The sequence below is a fragment of the Anolis carolinensis genome, chromosome 1, assembly GCF_035594765.1.
Source record: "Anolis carolinensis isolate JA03-04 chromosome 1, rAnoCar3.1.pri, whole genome shotgun sequence".
NCBI classification, from domain to species: Eukaryota; Metazoa; Chordata; class Lepidosauria; order Squamata; family Dactyloidae; genus Anolis; species Anolis carolinensis.
The window spans coordinates 25949918-25970740 of NC_085841.1; the positions used below are offsets into that span (position 1 = coordinate 25949918).

General features: G+C 37.8%; 1 protein-coding gene across 3 annotated transcripts in view; it reads right to left on the reverse strand.

Moving 5' to 3' along the window:
- Positions 1-2082: 2082 nt before the first annotated feature.
- plekhh2 (pleckstrin homology, MyTH4 and FERM domain containing H2) overlaps positions 2083-20823 on the reverse strand; it is a 62959-nt gene continuing 44218 nt past the window's right edge. For all 3 annotated transcript variants that reach the window (XM_008115711.2, XM_003224042.3, XM_008115712.2), the window contains 14 exons: positions 19661-19840; positions 19288-19396; positions 16457-16569; positions 14902-15081; positions 14134-14231; positions 13436-13613; positions 10762-10917; positions 9947-10044; positions 8949-9090; positions 7627-7772; positions 7047-7176; positions 6449-6535; positions 5981-6118; positions 2083-5223 (listed from right to left, as the gene is read on the reverse strand). In XM_008115711.2, coding sequence (XP_008113918.2) covers positions 5041-5223; positions 5981-6118; positions 6449-6535; positions 7047-7176; positions 7627-7772; positions 8949-9090; positions 9947-10044; positions 10762-10917; positions 13436-13613; positions 14134-14231; positions 14902-15081; positions 16457-16569; positions 19288-19396; positions 19661-19840 — 1938 coding nt within the window. In that variant the 3' untranslated portion in view covers positions 2083-5040. The remainder of the gene's footprint in view (positions 5224-5980; positions 6119-6448; positions 6536-7046; positions 7177-7626; positions 7773-8948; positions 9091-9946; positions 10045-10761; positions 10918-13435; positions 13614-14133; positions 14232-14901; positions 15082-16456; positions 16570-19287; positions 19397-19660; positions 19841-20823) is intronic.

The window sequence follows — 20823 nt, forward strand, 5'->3', positions numbered from 1 at the left end:
TCACTGTATCAGTGAAGGTACTGCAAATCCCATTATCTGTGGCAAGTGTGGTCCAGATCCATTGTTGATTGGGTTAAGAGTGCTCTCTGGATGTAGGTCAAGTACAACTCCTGTAAATCATGGTGAATTCTCCCCAAACCTCTTGTTCAGTTGCTGATAAAATTCCTCTGTTAACTGTGTGCCACAGGAACACAGTTAGGCAAGGGTTAAAGGAGAGGCAGTGGGCAGGGTCATGCAAATTAAGGAACCCTGGGATGTCCATTGTGGGGTTAAAACAGAACATCTAGGATGAAATTGTCCCCACAGGAAAGCTTTTAACTTAGGTGGGGGCAGAATGGTGTTTGTGGATAACACTGGCAGGGTTTGGGTGACATGTTCATGGTGCTCACTATAACCTGCATGCCAGTGGAGGGAGGGCCATTGATGTCTCCTGCTCAGTGGAAAGTGTAGCTGTTGGTGGAGGTGGGAGGCTGTCTGTGTAAGTGGACAACTCTGCATACACGTTTCATTTTTATACTGTAATTAAATTATCTATCTCTCATTTCTTACCCACCTCTCCCTGCAGCTTGAGGTGTTACAACACAATTTAAAAACATAAACGTAGCAAAAATTCAACAAATATACCTATTTCTATAAAAGATCCACATTAAACTGCATTTTTTTTTACAAAATATGTATTAAATAAACAAAACAGACATCAAAGGACACAGGTTTAGGATTCCTAGTTAAAATATTGAACGCATACTTTAATATACAGGGTGTTTGAACTCCTTAGTTTTAAGTATAAAAGCATTAAAACTAGGGAGATCTTTTTCAAACACCCTGTAAATTCTATTTTCTTGATCATCAGTCCCAATATTGAGGGAAGAGCAAGATGATGATGATTTTAAAATTGTCAGTCCCAGTTTTGGTGGGGGGAAGCAAGATGATGATAATGAAATTATTCTTTTCCCGCAAAGTTGGGTCTCACAATTATTATATTATTACCTAAAATGTTACCTGGAGTAAATGGTCTGCAGAGATGATTCCCTTTAAATCTTGATGAAGATGCTCTTTTTCCTCTTTAGGGGTACATCTGCACTTACTTACTTAACTTACTTAGGCGATCCCTCGTAGTTCAAGGATGATGGTCCTCCATTTCTTGGAAGGCGCCTGTGCGTGATTTTTTTTTAATGTCTGGAGGTCGGTGCACAGTCAACACACAGTCTTCACAAATTGAGGTCCCAGCAGTGGTGTGATTAACACAACGAGAGTGGCTTCTCAGTCTGTTCTTCCGCCTTCACAGCCGTTGTAACATGTACCATGTTATCCTCCGCCTGCTCCGCCATTGAGGTCTTTGGGTCTTCGGATTGTTCTTGGTCTGGATCCTCCCCTGTGGCCACTCCTGGGAGTGTGTGACTCCTGTGGTTGTGCCCACAGGTTCATTGGAACACGCAAGCCCCCTCACCACGTCAAGGTGACAATCCATCGAGGGGGCACTTAATGCAGCCTGACACAGCTTTAATTACTATGACTCAATGCTACAGAATCATTGGACTTGTAGTTTGGTGAAGCATCCACTCTTTGGCAGAGGTTAAAGAAAGTTCTAGGCATGGGCAAATTTCGTCCCTTCGAGTGTTTTGGACTTCAACTCCCACAATTCTCAGTAGGTTTTTAGGAATTGTGGGAATTGAAGTCAAAAATACCTGGAGTGCTAGGTTTGTCCATGCCTGTGTGTATTTCACCAAACTACAAATCCCAGGATTCCATCAGAAAGCCAAGGCAAGTAAAGTAATGGCTAATTGCTTTAATTACATGTTTTTATAGTAACCTTAGCAGTCAATTCTTATATATATACCTTTTCAGAGGTCAGTCTTCTGGAAATCGGTAAGATTTACTCCAGAAGATTGCAGACATATCTGATTCAATTGTGTGATACTTCTGCGATGGTTTCGCTGTTACACATTTTAATGTTTACATTTGAAAATATGTATACAGAAATAACCATTTGTGTAGGATAGAAAAGAGTGGGTAACACAAATGAAATAAGTAATATTGTATATCTCAGGATTGTTGTTTTTCAATCAGCAGTTACACCACATGTTTCTTTGATAACGTATTTATTTACTAAATGGTCATATAAAAATACAATATACAAAAATTTGGTAAATATCCACAAAATAAATACAAATAATCTATACATAAATTAATGTTCTATAGTTATTTTGTTTGTTTGAAGAACAGTTTCCTTCCATGAAATATTTATTAGGTTTATTAAACAAGGCATTTTAATTTGTCAGGAATTCAACATTTATGGATTACACATAAAATTTATTATTTATGTGAACAGCTTTCCTGTAACCATCACTGGTGCAGATCTCACAGTCTTTTGTTTGTAGAAATAAAAATGATTATTCAATTGTAGAAATAAAAAAAAATATTTATCTATCACTAATTGCAATTGTATGTTGATGTACATGCTAATAATGAAGTAGAGATAGGTATCTGGATGGATGTCTAGATATACCCTTATTGTTGTGCATCCAGTTTATACTGATCTACCATGTGATATAGAAGTCCGTTTATCTGGTCCTTATCATGCTTATATGAAAGATAATATTCCCTCATACAAGTCTGCTTGGGCTTTGAGGTCTTCTGATTATTACTTTTCTGTTCCACTACCCTCACAGGGGGTGCATCTACATTGTAGAATGAATGCAGTTTGACACCACTTTAACTGCAATGGCTCATTACTATGGAATCCTGGGAGTTGTAGTTTGGGGAGGCACCAGCAATCATTGGCAAAAAGGCTAAAGAACTACAACTTCCAGGGTTCCATATCCCTGAGCCTGGCAATTAAAGTGGGTTCAAACTGCATTGTAAATGCACCCTATGTGGAAATGCAGGAGAGCCTTTTCCATGGCTGTGATTTAGCTCTGGAACTCACATTCTAGAAATTCCTTCCATGGTGTCCTTATGTTGGCAAGTGAAGATTATTTTTACAAGACTTTTAAACCCTGCCTGTTTATGGGGAAAGGCATTTAATAGTGTGCCATACTGTTAGTGTGTTATAGTGGTTTGAGTGTTGGACAAGGACTCTGGAAGAAATGGGTTTGAATAATCAGCCATGGAAACCCATTGTGTGGCCTTCGGCAACTCACATTCTCTCAATCTCAGAGAAAGGCAATGGAAGCCCCACTCTGAACAAACCTTGTCAAGAAAAGTCCATGTTTTTGTAGGAAATAACTTGAAGGCACACAACAACAACTTTTGTTTCTTTTTAATATAATGCTTTTAAGGGGATTCTCATTCTGTTGATAGGGTAGTTTGTTTGTTTTTTACTTTTTGCACATTATTATTTAATATGTAATTGTTTTAGTTTTTGTAACCTGCCTTAAGTCCTGAGGTTGGCAAAAGGTAGGTCATAAACATAACAATAATACTATCAGTTGTAAGACACACACTAATTTCAGTACCACCAAAAGGAAAAAAGCTATATATATATGCACCCACAATTCTAAGACACATCTCGTTGTTAGAGATATTTATAGGGGGGAAATGTGTGCCTTAGAATAAAAGAAATATGCTAATTATAATGCAGTTCTCTTTTACAGAGTCAGGATGAGGGTGTGATTGAGGTTTTGCATGATACAACTTTAAAATGAGTAAGTTAAATCTGTACCATTAGTGATATCACATTATTTAATCTAACTACATATGCATTTTAAAATTTTATAATTCATGTTTTAATAGAATTTTTAATTGATGTGGTATTGTTGTAATGTTTATTGATTTTGTTATTGTTATTGAATGTGTTCTGGGCAATGTAAATTGCCGACTGTTGTAAGCCGCCTTGAGTCCCTACAGGTGAGAAGGGCAGGGTAAAAATAAATAAAATAAACTCTAGCTCTATAAAAATGTATTTGTGTACCACAATTAGTCTCCATTGAGACAAGCAGCAAACATGATGGATGCAAAATTCTGTGAAAATTTTTTAAAGCGATACTTCAAAGACACTGAAGAGTCAAGTAGCACCTTAAAGAACAGCAAATCAAAGATAATATTGTGAACACACTGGAAATGTTATCTTGAATATAAATACATAGATATTCTGCAGTCCACCGTAAATACTGCACTGTAAATGTCTAAAACAGCCACTAGGTGGCGTTCAGAGAAGTTTTGTAGGATTCCAATTATGAGCTAAGGCAATTTTTTTCAAAATCTGCTCCTCCAGCTGTTAGGAATTGTGGGATCAGAAGTCCAAAACTGGAGGAGCACAGTTTGAGAAACTCTGAACTAAACTGACCCCATTTGGGGTTGTGACCCACAGTATAAGAAACCCAGGTCTAAAAGACTAGATTTAAAAAGCAAGAAGAGTAGATGGAAAAAAGAAGATGAGGTACTCTCTAAGAACATGAACATAAAAACCCAAGATTTTACCTAAGAACTTAAACACTAAGTGTAACTTTAATTAAAGCATTTCACATTAATTTAGGTATGTGTCAAAAGAGGCTGAAATCTCATGATTTGGTATTTCAATACTCTGTGACTTGGGGGGAGGGAAGAGAGGTTACTCTTCCATGTATTAATGTTGTAAAATAATGTGTAAAGAAGCAAACCGGTAGTAAGCAGAGTCTGATTTTTCCTTTGTTTGCTTGGTTAGGTTTTGTTCATAAACACGATGTATATTATTTAGATTCAACAAGTTACCATGGATGCTAACCAACCAACTGGAAGCTTCATTCTCTTCTTGAAACTGTTCCAAATATATAAAGAAATACTTTGTGGAATGATCCGATTATAACGACGGTACCCACAAACACCAAGAGTATTATGCTATCTGACAGCTTTCACAATTCACTTTTTTTCATTATTCACATATTTCTTGAGACATTTTAATTCTGTGGATAAATTAAGGGGCACTGACATAGATCACAAGGAAAGGAGGAAAAAGAGTGTGTTGACATTCTTATTTCCAAAGCATTATTCCTCTTTCCCAGTGTAGCCACTTGAAAATACATAAACTAGCATACATTTTCACAGGTACAGTATCTGATCTTTTTATAGCAAAGTAGGTCCTTTGGTTGGCCTATTCTTCAGCAAAAATGGTTGACATCCAATATTACTTTTTTGTCTTCCTGCCTGTGGAGACAGTGATGCTGGAGCAGACAGGTGATGGGCATATCCCTTTTGAAGATGGCAGCTGTTAATGTAGCTGGCAATCAGCAGAGTAATCTCAAGAATCTATAACAAAAACAGGGTATCTAGAAATTAGAGATGTTTAAAACCATCTGCATATGATAATAGACAAGGACCAATTCCTACATAAACACAGTCTAATCCTAGATATATTTCACTGGAAGTAACTCCCATAGAGTACGGTTGCATAATAGCATAGTATAAGGAGCTGTGGTGGCGTAATGGGTTAAATCCCTTGTGCCAGCTGAACTGCTGACCTAAAGGTTTATTTATTTATTTATTTCCAACATTTATATCCCGCCCTTCTCACCCGAAGGGACTCAGGGCAGCGTACAAAACTGGCAACAATTCGATGCCTACATATAATTAAAACAGCAATAAAAATCCAATAAAACAATTAAAACAATATAAAGATATAAAACATATGATTAAAATCCATTCCCTCAAAATCTTTATCATTTAATCTTCAAAAGCCTGGGTACATAGCCATGTTTTCAGGGCTTTTCAGGTTGGCGGTTTGAATCCGCAAGACAGGGTGAGCTCCCAGCTATCAGCTCTAGCTTCCCACGTGGGGACATGAGAGCAGCCTCCCAGCAGGGTAGTAACACATCCAGGCATCCTCTGGGCAACGTCTCTGAAGACGGCCAATTCTCTCACACCAGAAGTGACATGATAAAAAACATTGTATAGTACTGACATGATAAAAAACATTGTATAGTACTGATTGCCTTCAAGCTGGGATCTTGTACATATACAAGATCACAAAAATGCTTATTAAACAGGTTGTAGTTAACATACTAACCTTTGGTTTGGCCATAGTAAACAAAAGTTTTTTGGTTGGCTTTTCTTGTGTGAGCACATTATTAACCACCAGCATGAAATCATCTTGATAGCCTCCAAAGGTCATCAAGTTCTTGTATAAATACGTTGTTATTAATTTCTTGAAAGATAGAAGAAAAGGAAGTTCCGTGAAAGCAAGAAAGAGCAACTCATCATAATTCCTGCTAGCTTTCATATGCATTGCTTTTGAACAGATTTTTTCATCAGCTTTTTATTAGAACATAGTTTTCATATTAGTACCAATTAAAAAAAGAACAATTCAAGCACTTCTATTAATAGCTAGCACCTGAACCAGTTCATTGGTGTGTTGGATACATTTAACCTGTGACAATTTTTCTTAATATTAACAGAGACAGACTGTAATAACATATCTTAAGATTGAGTATTACTCCTTCCTGTACATAGCAAGCTATATGTATTATTCCCTTACCATTGAGGTGTATTCAAGGACATGTATGCCATCTTCAAAAACAGCGAACCATATCAAAGTATTCTCCAAAGTTGATACTGGCAGAGGCTAGGAAGAAGTTATGCAAAGTTATCTGCAATTGTAAAACTGGATAGGAAATAAACAACTATTCAATTTATTAGTTGTTTGTCATAACATAAGGAGTTCTGTGGGGACGCTGCTGAACTTGCTGACTGGAAGGTTGGCAGTTTGAATCCACGGACAGGGTGAGTTCCCACTGTCAGCCCCATCTTCTGCCAACCTGGCAGTTCGAAAACATGCAAGTGTGAGTAGATCAATAGGTACCACTTTGGCGGGAAGGTAATAGCGCTCCATGCAGTCAAGTCAGTCACATGACCTTGGAGATGTATATGGACAACCCTGGCTCTTTGGCTTAGAAATGGAGATGAGCACCAACCCCCAGGGTCAGATTCAAACTATACTTAAAGGGAAACCTTTACCTATACTGTATAGTTCTATAACAATTAATTAGAAATTAATCTTGTAAGCACCATGCTGTTTGATATTTAATTTGAAATAAACAAATAAACAAATGCCAAACGTTAAGGTATATTCTTACTTTTGCTGCAAACAATTTAGCACCGAAGAAAGGCCATTTTCGGGCAACAGCCAAATAAATGCGTACACAGTCTGAAGCACTGTGACCTCGGAGAGCCATCCATTTTGTTGACAGCCGCTGACAAAGCTGTCTATTATATACATGAAGCAAAAAGATATGAACAGAGTCATGGAATAATCCAAACAGTTATAATAATATGGGATTAAGCATAGGAATCAATGAGATATCTTACTCTTTTTCTTGCTTGGCCTATAAAATATAATTAGGAGATGGAATAAAAATAAGCCACATTAGATTAGCACACTTTTCTTGTTCTCTGTCCTCCCAAATTTTTTATCTGCTATCTGATATATCACTGCATTTCTTTAAACATTCGTATTTTGGCAGGGAATGCCTAAATATTTTGTATTATCTGTATATTTTCTACCCATACAATAAAGAGTTTAAAGTTAATTAATTAAGTGACTGAAAAAAGAGTAATCCACCATGTTTGTTCTCTATGCAAGTAATCTAATCATCACAATACTAAATGTAATTTTTAGTGTTTTTTCTACGTAAAATATCGATAAATTAATCATACCTTAATTGTTCTTCTGAACAGCCATCTCTATATCTTTTTGGGTAAAACTTCTCCATCACTTGTTTTAAAGTTTGATTTGATTTTGATGGAGAAGTCATTTGTCCTGCTGGAGTTGAAAAAGGCCTTTCAAAGTCCCCAATCTCCACCTAGTGGAGAGAGAAGAAAATTATTTTTTAAATGGAAATATTCATATCAACAACTTGTAAAAATTCTCTCCAGTGAAATACATTTATTCAATACAGATTAATATTATAAATCAAGTCAAGAGTTAGTGAGTTGTTTAATTTTTAACAGCTTACGTTTTGACACAATAATCACATTAATTGTGCACATTTAAAACCTACTAAATTTAAAAACATTAAATCAGCTGTCAGAATTCAAGGTGCAACTAGAGACCTATCTTATCCAACAGGTCTACCGAGTCAATTCTAAATGTGAATTTCAAACTGCATTTTATTGATGTGGTCTTGTGTGTTTATAGTTCTATGTATTTTAATAGTGTTATATCTCTCTGTTTTAAACCTGTTGTACCCCAGCGCAATCTGTAAGGAGAGAAGGGAAAACAGTACATGTGAAAGGGATCCAGGAGCCTTAGTAGACCATAAGCTGAACATGTGACAGACCAACCTGAAATGCACTCCAAAATAAACTTTCAAGGGAATCCAAGAAAATTCAAAATGTTTTCATTTACTTATGTAGGGCTCAGTTGACCTGGTTGTTCCATTTCACATGTGCAAAACATTAGTTTTGAATAGAAAGGTTGCTGAAACACGTTGAACTGTTGTTTTAGTGGCCTATGAAACCATAGAATCACAGCGTTGGAAGAGACCATAATGATCATCCAGTCCAATCCCCTGCAATGCAGGAACACAGGATCAAAGCATCCGTGACAGAGGGCTATCTAGCCTTGGCTTAAAAAACCTCCAGAGGAAAAGACTCCACCACACTCTAAGGCAGGATATTTCACTGCTGAACAGATCTTAGAACTTCAGAAAGCTCTTCCTAATGTTTAGATGGAATTTGTTTTCCTGCAATGTTCCCTATTCTTTCCATGTTACTTCTATGTTGTTGTTGTTGTTGTTATTATTATTAAGCTTTATTTATATCCCACCTGTCTCCTCATAGGAACTCAAGATGTTTACATCTGGTGCTAAAGTTTCTACTGAAGAAGAAATACACAGGAATACATCTAATTAGTTTCCTTCAGGAGAGATAATCCGGTGTATAAATAAAATAATAATGTGTGTACTGAGCTACAGCTGTATATGAACCTTGTTGCTGAACATACACGCTTATGAAAGAAAGTAATAAAAACGAATTACCTGTGCCAGAAGTGCTGCCAGTTCTAGTGCCAGATCTTTGTTTACAGGGAAAAGACCATTTACAATTTGATCATTTGTTTGATACATTAATAGCAACTTTTCTCTTTCAGTCTCTCCACGAATTTGCATCGAAAAATAAAGCCTATAAAACCAAAATAACACACTTTAAAAAGATATCTGTAAAAACGCAGTTCTAGTAAGAATGAGAAAATGTGCTACTTCAAAACTAACCCTAATCCTTCTAAACTAATAACTGGCCAGTGGGAAGTTATGCCAATTGAAATAAAATAAATGCTTTTTGAAAGACTATTCAATCAAACCAAGATTTAATTTCGTATTTTCTTCATTCTACATATCTATACAATGTATTGCAGATGAAAAAGGTGGAATAGCTATGGGAAATGCTGATATTAACATACTGAGCCCATAGCTTGATTTCTCAAAAGAGAAATGTCAAGAATCAAATCTAACTTTCTCCTTAACTCCAAATGTGAGGTTACTAAATTGTGATGGAAAAGCACAGAAGATGTCCTTATATCTACTCTGCTATCTTCTTTAAAATGTAAAGGTAAAGATTTCCCCTTGACATTAAGTCTAGTCGAGTCCGACTCTGGGGGTTGGTGCTCATCTCAATTTCTAAACTGAAGAACTGGCGTTGTCCGTAGACGCCTCCAAGGTCATGTGGCCGGCATGACTGCATGGAGCGCCATTACCTTCCCGCTGGAGCGGTACCTATTGATCTACTCACATTTGCATGTTTTTGAACTGCTAGGTTGGCAGAAGCTGGGGCTAACAGCAGGAGCTCACTCCGCTCTCCGGATTCGAACCACCAACCTTTTGGCCAGCAAGTTCAGCAGCTCAGCAGTTTATCCCACTGCCCCATCAGGGGCTCCTTTTTACTATCTTCTTAATTATTTTTAATTCCCATGTTGCCTGTTCTGATCATTAACTGTATAGAGTTCTGATCACTGATTATAATTGAGTGTAGTACTATATACCTGTTCTTGTAAGTAAGCCTTACAGTCCTTGTCCCTTCACATTTCCCAGGATGCTGTTCTTTGGATGCCTGTTCCCATCTAGAAATAATGTCACAGATCTACAAGGAAAACCATGAGGCAGAACACATTTACTCCAAAATATGCAAGAAGAAAATCTGCACTCATTTTAATTGATTTAATAGCTATAAATAAGTGAAAGGGTGTAAATCTATACAAATTGACTTTGGAATAAACCTTATTACCACCCAGTGACATGGTATAAAGCATATAGGCATAGATATGGCTATGAAAGGAAGTCTAGGAACACTTGCCTGAAAATGTCACTAAAATTAGTGAGGGGATATAACATCATAAGCGTGCAGTTACCCCTGATAAATATTCTGCATAAAATATTCTGTAGCCTGTGTAATGGAAGGTCAGACCTTGTGAATTTTTGCTAACACATGAAAAATGGGGACATCATCACTGTGTCTTCCTATGCGGGAGGTCCATTGGGTCGAACTTCCCATTTGGCAATAACATGTGAAATCACAAGAAACTCACATCACTGCCATTATGTATCAATAATTCGTAAGGTAACTTTTAAAAAAGGTAATTGATCACAGTTATGTCCAAATTATGACATAAATCTTATACTAATGTTATGGCATATACTTCACATACATCTATTCCAAATTTTATTGTATATTTAATGAATTTTAGCTGCCTTACATGATCCCCAAGCCCCTCCTTGCAAAATAGAGAAACAAAGAAAACATTTCAATTCCACACCCCTCCCCCAATGGAAAAAAGAGCTAATTAAAGGGACCGGTCACCTTGATATTTCCTTGGAGACAGTGTTCCACATCTTTGCCTGAAGGATCATCGGTAAACAAAGCAAAACCTGATTCTGCTGGTTTCCTCATTCCTGTATCCTGATTAAGCGTATTCAGAAATTCTTCCACTGTGGTGGAAGCATCAAACCCAACAACCTACAGCCAAACAAATGAACAAAGATTTGAAATGAGCCGTCTCAAAATTTGAGTGTTGCCGTTTGGGGGAGCAACCCTCATGTCGAAAATACAATTGTGTACATAAACCCAGATTAAAAGGATATTCTTACAGCATCCAACATTACTGAGTCTGTTTCTGTGGGTTTTCTGACAGGCTGAGGTTAAACAGTTTGCCATCTTCCTCCAAACTAGCAGCAACCTCATCCCTGGTTTGTTGTTGCAGGATTTGCGAGAGGACCTCTTCAGCCACGTTGGGGCTGCGGTTAAGGAGGTTATGGTAGTCCTGTTTTCAGTATAGTGTAATTGATTTTTTGTCCTTTAGAAGATTTTTCCATCTGATGAGCATGGAGGGTGTATGCCATGATTTGGGCCATAGATGATCTCTGTGGTGTTAAAGAATCACCGTGCATCATGGACATCTGTGAAGTGTTGGGATTTCTTGAGCCTTTTTTGTCAACCAGATGTTCTTAAGTTCTCTGGTCCTTCTTTGGACTTCAGCTTTTGCACTAGTGTAGATCTTTTTCTTAGTGGCACAGTTGGTATCTCTGCCATATTCGGAAGGCTTTTTTTCCTTATCAATTAATTGTTGGATCTCATTATCATTTTCATCAAACTGGTCTTGATGTTTCTTGATATTCAGTGGTTTCTTCACATGATGCAATGACAGAGGTCATTAGTTTTGTAAAAGCGCTCATGACTTGGCTGTTTGGTTGTGCATTAAAGTAAATCAGATCTAATTTGCCAAATAGTCACTGTTGAATGTTTTTATATTGTGGAAGGATATTTTAAATTGTAAGTCACTCGGAGCACTCTGGTGGAGAGCGACTAATTAAGAAATAAAGTGAAGTGAAGTGAAGTGAAGTTTATTCTAATGTTTCTCAGCATGGTCAAGGTGTTCTTTGGGTAAATGATCCTTGAGTGTTGTTTGGAGAAAGGTTCATTTAAAAGGCTCTTGAAGGGCTAGGGTGTTCATTTTTCATCTTATCTTTCTTCATTGGAGTCTGTGTTTGGGACAATCTTGATGACCATTGTGGATTAAATTAGTAGTCTGTCCAGCAGTCACCAGCGCCTGTTATGGCTCTTGTGAAAAGTACATTGCGGTGGACTCTGGCACATATAATTACATAGCCCAAGAGGTGCCAATGCTTTGACTAAGGGTGTTTCCATGATGTCTTAAACTTGGGGGTTTTTTTTGCAGAAGAGTGTGTTGGTGACGACAAGGTTGTGTTCTGCACATTTGGTGAGTTACTGTTTCTAACCCCATATTTCCCTATAGTTCTTGGCCACACATCGAAATCTCACCCAACTCTTACATTAAAATCACCCAGGAGAATGATTTTGTCCTCTTTAGATATCTTCAATAGGTTGGTATCCAGCTAACAGTTATTTTTTTCTTAATTTTTCAGCATCTAGTGTTTGTGCATAGGCACTTATGATAGGTGCCTGCTGGTTTGGGGCAAGATTAATTCGGAGGGTTGAGAGTTGTTCATTAATACCGATAGATGTTTCAGACAGATGCTTAACCAGGCTGATTCTGACAGCAAAGCTGACTCAGTGTATCCTTAGTTCTTGTTCAGGCAGTCCCTTGCAGAAGAAGGTCTAGTCTCCTTTTTCTTCCTTCAGCTGTCCCTCTCCTGCTCTCTGGATCTCTTGTAGCGCTGCTGTATCAGTGTTAAAGTGCCTCAGTTCCCTTGTAATAATAGCAGTACTGTGTTCAGGGAATTCCTTGTCTGTGTTATCCAAGTGTCCTGTCCATATGTTTCATATTCCAAAATTCATTTGTCTTTTTTGACCGCAGATGGTGACCCCTCTGGATGCGGCAGCAAAGTCAAGGATAAGTATGAGAGGCAGACTATGTTTAGGGGACCTTTTTCTACCCCACTCCCTGTATGAGTGAGCAGAATGGATCCTAAATACGGCTGCTCAGTCATGGATACAGCTGCCGGACTGCTCAACTGCCTCAAACCTTGAGGTAGGATGACTGAATATCCATCAGGCATGTGCCAGTCTGTGGCTAGGAGCTTCCAGGTTTCACAGTCCTGCCCTTGTCACCACTCGCTGATTGCCATGGGACTTTTGTTGTTGTTTTTTCTCTTTCTTGGAAGACACTTGTGGGTGAATTTGTTCTATGTGCGGAGATCAGTGCAGAACCGAGCAACACACAGTCTTCACGGAAAGTGGTGTGTGGTTAACCCGACAATCTGTGACCCCTCATCTGTTACAGTCTTTTTCCATCTTCACAGACATTGTAACATGTATAAAGTTATTGTTCGCCTGCTCTGCCATTGAGGACTTCAGATTGTGCTTGGTCTGGTTCCTCCCATGACTTTGTTGCCCTGGGAGACCCCCCTGGGGGCACATGACTCCAACAGCTTCGCCTGCAGGTGCACTGGCACACAACCCCCTCACCATGACAAGCTGACAATCCATCAAGAGGGTGATTTTATTTGCTCCCCTTAACATTATATCATCATCCATTTTTATACTTAATACCTACCTGGTATATGCCATTCATGAAATGCACAGGAACACTAAAGGGTAATGAATGATGGTAGGGATTTCTTAGAAGTGTGGAAAGAATTTCCATTCTAGAAGGTCTGGCTTCTCTGTCACCATTCCGCTGGGTTCTTTCTACACATCGCTGGCAGTAAATAGCATATTTTCCAAATTCAGTCCTGTGAGCATATAACGAGACATAATGATGTAATGTTTCTGTAAAGTAGGAATTGCTACATTTTACTTAACATATAATACATTTCTCTTTAATTCATTTCATAATTATTCTGCACATTTCTTCACATCTGTGATGTTGGGAATCAGAGTTGAATCGCAGACTCCATAGCAGTGGCTAGAGATGAATGCATTTTACTGGATATAAAAAAATATTTTGCAGCATGGTTTTTACTTTTGCTTGTTGTTTGTGTAGAATTGTGACAGGAAAGGAGAAATGGGAAAGCTGAAGGGAGTGTACCCTAATGAAAAATATGGACGAGAGTCTGTTGGCATTCAGAAGGAAGAGGCTGAAAGAAATAAGAATGAGTTTGACTAAAAAACTTCAATAAAACCCATAGTTCTACATGGCATATCTTACTCTAAAAGTTTCAGACTGTTGTTTTTAAAAGCTTTCTGAAGATAATTAAACACTACTGGTTAGTTACAGAAACTAATGTAGAACTTATCCACCATAAACAATACCTGGAATCTGCATTTTTCTTCAAGTGAAGTTTGATGAGCCAAAGGAAGGGATGCTGTGGAAGAAAGAGTCCAACGCAGAGCGCTAAAAGCTGCCAGGCCTGTAGAAGGAAAAAAAGCAGCGTCATTGCCAGAAGCTTTCTTCAGAAGCAAAGAATCTGCAATATAAACAGGATTGTGATCATAATGCAAACTAAGTAGTTAGGAATTCAAGTCTGATGAAAAAAGTTAAAATAAATACTTTAATATAAAATCATTATTTTAATATTCAGTAAATGCAATACTGTCAATCTCTTGGACGAAAATTGTGACATATAAAAGACAATGGGCATGCTACTTCACAAGATTAAAAAACAAAATTATTCTGAGCTTCACTTTGAAGTTTTATATCCTCCTTTTTTTGGTTTCCTGAATATGTGTAGATCTAAATGATTTTCTTTGCATTTTAAAATTTTCTTTTCCACATTGCAAGATGAGTAACCCTTAGCTTGGGTGATGCCATTTTACTATGCAAATTGGTGTTTTTGCTCTTCTGGCACTTAATTTTATCCAATATCTTTCTTCTCTTCTGGTTTCTCACTGCCTATACTAGTAGTAAGATAGGAGCATAAGTTGTCATAACATTAGTATCAAAATATGAGAGCAACAGATATTCTGCAAAAAATGTTTTATTCCTTTTTGGTTTTTTTCTAGTTGCAATGATGTTTTTAATTATTTTTCACAAATAACAATGTTAAAAAAACAGATATTTTGTTGAAAAGTTCACAGTACCTGAATTGGTCCTATCTGATTAGGCGGCTGCCTTCGTCTTGTCTGCTTAACCAATTGACAACAGATTTCATTCTGCAGCTCTGGATGTGTGAGGCACACTTGTAAAGCACTTTGAGCTAAGGACACATGGTAGTCAATGGCAGGAGAGTCCACTGCAGCATTTATAAACAGCTGGCAAGTCTAAAAATAGAACAAATTTTAAAGTGAGCCTTGCATTTTAAGTTTCAATGATTTTATTTTAGAGGGAAGGCATAACAACTTAAACTGCAAATAGTAAATGTTTATATTTCTAAGACTCAATCCTTTTACTCTTGGGACGAGAATTGTCTACTCTGACCAACAGAGGCCCTTCAGGGTAAGGATGGACAATTACCACAGGCTGACGTCTGCATTAGTTCTCTGTAGCCCTCAGAGAGGCTCATCCTCTGCTCTTGATTTCAAATCTTTTTGAGTTCGTTTTGTTTTGTATTTTTTACTGTAAATTACACACACGGCCTGGTGATATTTCACTATGTTTTTGGTGCCGTTATAGGTCCAGAAGAGCTTTTGAATATGTCACCTGCAATAATTTTAAGGTGAGTTGGGCTTTACATTCTAGAAAATTTCAACTAATGTGCTATTTTTACTCTGATGACATCTATTCTCCGCAGGAAAACCATGGAGAACACCAATTTAGTATGTTTATACTTCCTATCTACATCAAGAGACCTAACCAGTCAATTTTAAACTGTGAGTTTTAACTAGACATTGTATTAGTATTTTGTCAATCTTTGTTCTGTGTATGTTATTATATGCATTTTAATAGTATTATCTTTTATCTTTGTGTTTTAAACATGTCGTATCCCACCTTGAGTACTGAGGAAAGGCAGGTAACAAATGCAATTATTATTATTTATTACTGTTGTTGTTATTACTGTTGCCATTGAAATCCACAAGCATGTGGACAACAGAAAGGAAGAAACCATGAAAATGAACAAAATCTGGCTACCAGTATTACAAAACTTCAAAATCAAAACAGTAGATGGGAACCAACACAATAAGGACTTGACTGAACAAAGGATGCCCCCAGGCAAGGGACAAAACATTTCCAGTGCCAATTAGGGTGATTAACTGAAACATTAATGCTGGCTCCCAGTGACAAAGAACTCTTGCCACACCTTGGACTATACACAGATATATATTCTTTCCTTTCCTTACTTAATTTATCCATACCTCACAACCTCTGAGGATGCCTGCCATAGATGTGGGCGAAACGTCAGGAGAGAATACTTCTGGAACATGGCCACACAGCCCGAAAGACATACAACAACCCTATTACTGTTGTTGTTGCAAAATATAGAAAAACGGACCTTACTTTCATAATTTCCACGATTGAACAAATATACAATTTTATAACAACTTACCTAAGAAGTGTCACCTCAGGTCTAGGAACCTACTTGTGAAAAGATATAGGCAAGACTCTACCTACTGTAATATGCACTTTACATAATTTCAAACAAAATATGTCATCATTCCATGCAATAAGTTAATAAAGAAAAAGGTACCAAATATTTGCCTTAAATAATTTTATAGCTTCTGTTTGCAAAGCCTCTGAGGGAAGAGTTGTAAGAGGAGAAGTAATCCCATCTTTGCTGTGACAGAGAGTTGGATGTCTCCAGATTTGAGAAGCTGAAGGGGAAGGAAAAAAAGAGTCAATCATGTGAAACAGTAGAAATAGCATGATTAGCCTGTTACAATCTTTTTAGAGCAACCACCTTCCTATCTTTGACATTATTTCAGATATTTAAAAATGGTCAAAATACCACTTCTCGGTGATATGGTTTTCAGACCTCTGACCATCTTATTTTGGCTATTGGGAAAAATATCTATAGCTTGAACACTGGAATGCATTGCCTCTGACAGTAGTGAACTCTCCATTGGAGTACTTTAAACAGAAGAATCCAACTATCGTTAAAGAAAGCCATACAACTGGGGTTAGGGGCATAGCCCCTTGTAAAAATGGTAAAACTGAATTTTTAAAAACATTTTAAAACCTTTTTTGTTGTTATTTTTTTTATCAGGGAGAACATCTCTCTAGGAATCTATAGGTCATCCAGTGCAACTACATGGTCAACTTCCTCCAGAAGTTGGCCATAGAGTTATGCTTTAGTATCTAGAGATTCCTTGAATTCTGTGAATAATCAAAATTCCCAGAAGTTAATCTGCAAATATTGTCGAATGTATATTCCTGCATTACAGGAATATACTAGATGGCCATTGTGATCTCTTCCTACTATGAAATTCAACAATTCTATGATTCTTTTGATTAGGATACCATATTAGAGTTCATACTAGCTAGAATTGCATTGGCTTTTGTGGCTGCCACATCACACTGTTGATTCATGTTCTGTTATGGTTGAGCCTTATGGCTCCAATACTGGGAGACGTGGTCGTAAGACTCCTCGAGAGTCAGACTCTCTTGAGGAGCGAGAGAGGAAACGGCTGCGGGACTTATTTGCAGAACCATCTGACGAAGACTCCTTTGAGGGTTTTACCGAGAGAATGGAGGAAGAGGTGGTTAGCTCAGAGGAGGATGACATGGAATGGACTCATGTGAGGGAGGATTTGGGTGTTCCTGGTAATGATAGCATGGGAAGCGACTGGCGGGTTGCAGGATCGGACCCGTGGACGAGTTGGAGGGATGGGTCGGGATCCACAGCTGGGGATGCTGTGGGGCATAGTCAAAGATGTTTTAGCTCTGATGAGGATGATGATGATGAGGCACCTGGAATTAGGGTAACAGCTGATAGCGATGAGGAGTTGTAAACTGGCATAAAATGGGGTCTTGAATCCAGGGCTAATTGCGTTGGGCAAGGTAATCTGGACGAACGCTTGGGCTCTTGTTGGGAATTTCCTGAAGACGGGTGTGTTTCGTTTGCTGAATACGTAAGTTACCAAGGACACTGGGCATAGACGGCGGGAGGAACTGTGTGGGCTTTTGTTGTGCAACCTGTGTTTAATCTTATTAGCTTGGACCTCCGTCGTCTTCTTGACGGACATTAATTGCCTATTCTGGACTGACGTTGGACTGACTGACTGACTACGACCTCGGACTACCCCTTCTGTGGCTTTCGGTGGAATCGGTGAACCAAAGACATCTGTACCTGGCTTTCGACCTCGGACCGGACTGGGACCCTGCTGACCGTTGCTGTCCTGATTGAAGCACTTGGATCCGGATTCTGTTTGTTGCACGAAGGAGTTACTCATTGGCAGCTTCAAAGTAGCAGAGAGGAATCTGCTGCTAACTTTTTATGTTTCTTTGAACCTTTGTTTATCAGCTTTTGTTTGTTCTATTTGCCAGGCTGAAGTAAGCATTTTCTGTTTAACCCGGATTAAACTCCTGTTTAATCCGGTTTATCTTTTGTGCCGCTTTTTGTATCAGCGGAGTCTTTTTTGTGTATTTTTACACTGAAGGCAAGTGTTTGCCTAGTCCTTTGTTCCATACGGGCACTTTTTTGTTCTGTAACTTTAATAAACTGTGTTGAACTTTATCTGGTGGCGTTCTGTCCTTGACATGTTCAGCTTGTGGATGATCCAGAATCTCTAGTTCCTTTTCATATGTACCTCATACAGTTCTTTCAAGCCAAAAGTCATCTTATACTTGTTAATTTCATTCTACTTGCCCAAACGTCATACCTTACATTTATCATCACTAAAATTCATTTTTGGATCCACTCTCTGATCTAACAAGGCTATTTTAAATTCTGATATTATTATTATTATTATTATTATTATTATTATTATTATTATTACGTTTATTTATACCCCCCTTTTTCTCTCCACAAAAAGACTCAAAGTGGTTTACATTAAAAAACATTTCAATACAATTTAAAACCTAAAAATATACAAACATTAAAATAGAATTAAATATAAATGGTATTAAACATTCAATTAAAATCTATTAAAACATAATCAAAGCTAAAAATCATAGCAACATGACTTGACCTTAAAACCCTTCTTCTTTAAAAGCCTGCCTGAATAAAAAGGTTTTTGCCTGCTGCCAGAAGGCCAGCAGGGAGGGGGCCATTCTGGCTTCCCTGGGCAGGGAGTTCCTGAGTTTGAGGGGCAGCTATTGAGAAGGCCCGTTTTCTTGTTTCCACCAACTGAGCTTGAGATGGAGGTGGGATCCACAGAAGGGCCTCTCCTTAAGATTTCAGGGCCTCTCCTGAAATCTTAACTACCTAACTTGGGTATTATATGCAAATCTGAGAAACAGGTTTTCTATCCCATCATCATAACATCGAAAAACGTAAGGGCCAATTATATTGTAAATATATTCCCAGTTTTGGCAATCAAATGCTCATATAAACAGGATGCTGTAGGTTGCAATAAAAGATATTGACTTACTAGAGTCCCCTTCAATGTTTAACAGTTTGCAGACAAGCTGCTCAAACTCTGTCCCAACATTTATATTTGTGCTCCCAGCAGCAACTGTCAGGTGATAGAGCCAAGTATCCTTGAAAATAAAACATGATAATTTCATTCTAACTTTTATTAACAGGAAAATCCGAGCTTAATCAAAAATTACACATATAGATGTAAGTTAATTACTTCTAAACAAAAGGAATCTTAATAACGTCCCTTTCCATGCTAGAGGAAAGGGACATTCGCTGTAACTAGTTCTCCAAATAAGCCCTTTGCCATTCAGTTTTCCTTTCAGTTTACTGCAAGCAAATTATCACATTTGTCTAGTGTTGCAAAAGCATAAAGAGCCCCCTACCTTCTCGTGCTTGGATCCTATAAGCAGATAAGTGGGGCCTTGTTCTTTAGGATGGGTCACAATGGTGTAATGTGTTGATAACAAACTACGGCCACTGGCTTCATAATCTTCATCTGAGTCGCATGACCGGTCAACTTCTTCAACTTTAGCCTCCCAAAGTTTTATCTGACCCAAAGGAAACTATAGGTAAAGATATTAAATAAGATCAAAGATGAAACACATAGAAAAGCTGACAATTTTGAAATTTAGTTACATTGATTTGGTGTGAAGAATGAATTTAGGCAGCTGGCTGTATTAAAAAAAATTTTTTTAAATACAGTTAACTGTCTAAATTCCTCTCTCAAGCCAAATAAATGAAATTAATATTCAAAGAGGGATGATCATCTTATTTTAACATATGGAACAGGATCAACAACTGTTAATCTCTTTCACAAGCTGAATGGGAATAACATCTCTCAGTTGCCCACAGCTAAAATTCTTACATTGTATTTGAACTATGTTTAATGAATGTAACACTGGGTTGCTTCAAGCAATGAAAAATGATAGCAGAACTAGGTAATAAGAGCCACATGGCCACCTCCAAAATAGTGATGAAGGTGACAAAATAAAATATATGTGATTGCTATCATACTCTGTGTTCAATTTTAGTCAATGCAATGAAATTTTAGTGTGAAGTCTCATCTTGTTTTATCAGACGTTACAACTGAATGAGAGGGATATAAGTGGCTACTCCCCAACATCAGCTGTACTTCTACCACAAGCTTGATTTCCGATCATGAAAGGCTGATGCATTTTTTACCTATGCTGAAAGCACTGTATTATATATATACTAGCTGTGCCCAGCCACGCGTTGCTGTGGCGTTGTCTGGTGGTGTTGATGAGAAATTGTTGAGGTAGTGGTGGTATTGAATGTCTGTTGTATGGTAGTCTTTATGTTTGGTATGCACACTGAAGTGGATTATATAGCAGTGTGGAGTCAAAATAATCCAGTTCAAAGCAGATAATATAGGATTCTAAATGGGTTATATAGCTGTGTGGAAGGGCCTTGAGTCTACACTGCCATATAATCCAGTTAAAATCTGATAATCTGTGGAAGAGGCCTAAGTGAGGCCTAACTGTGCCTGTCCCCTGGGCTGAGTCGGTTGCTAGGAGACCAAGTGGGC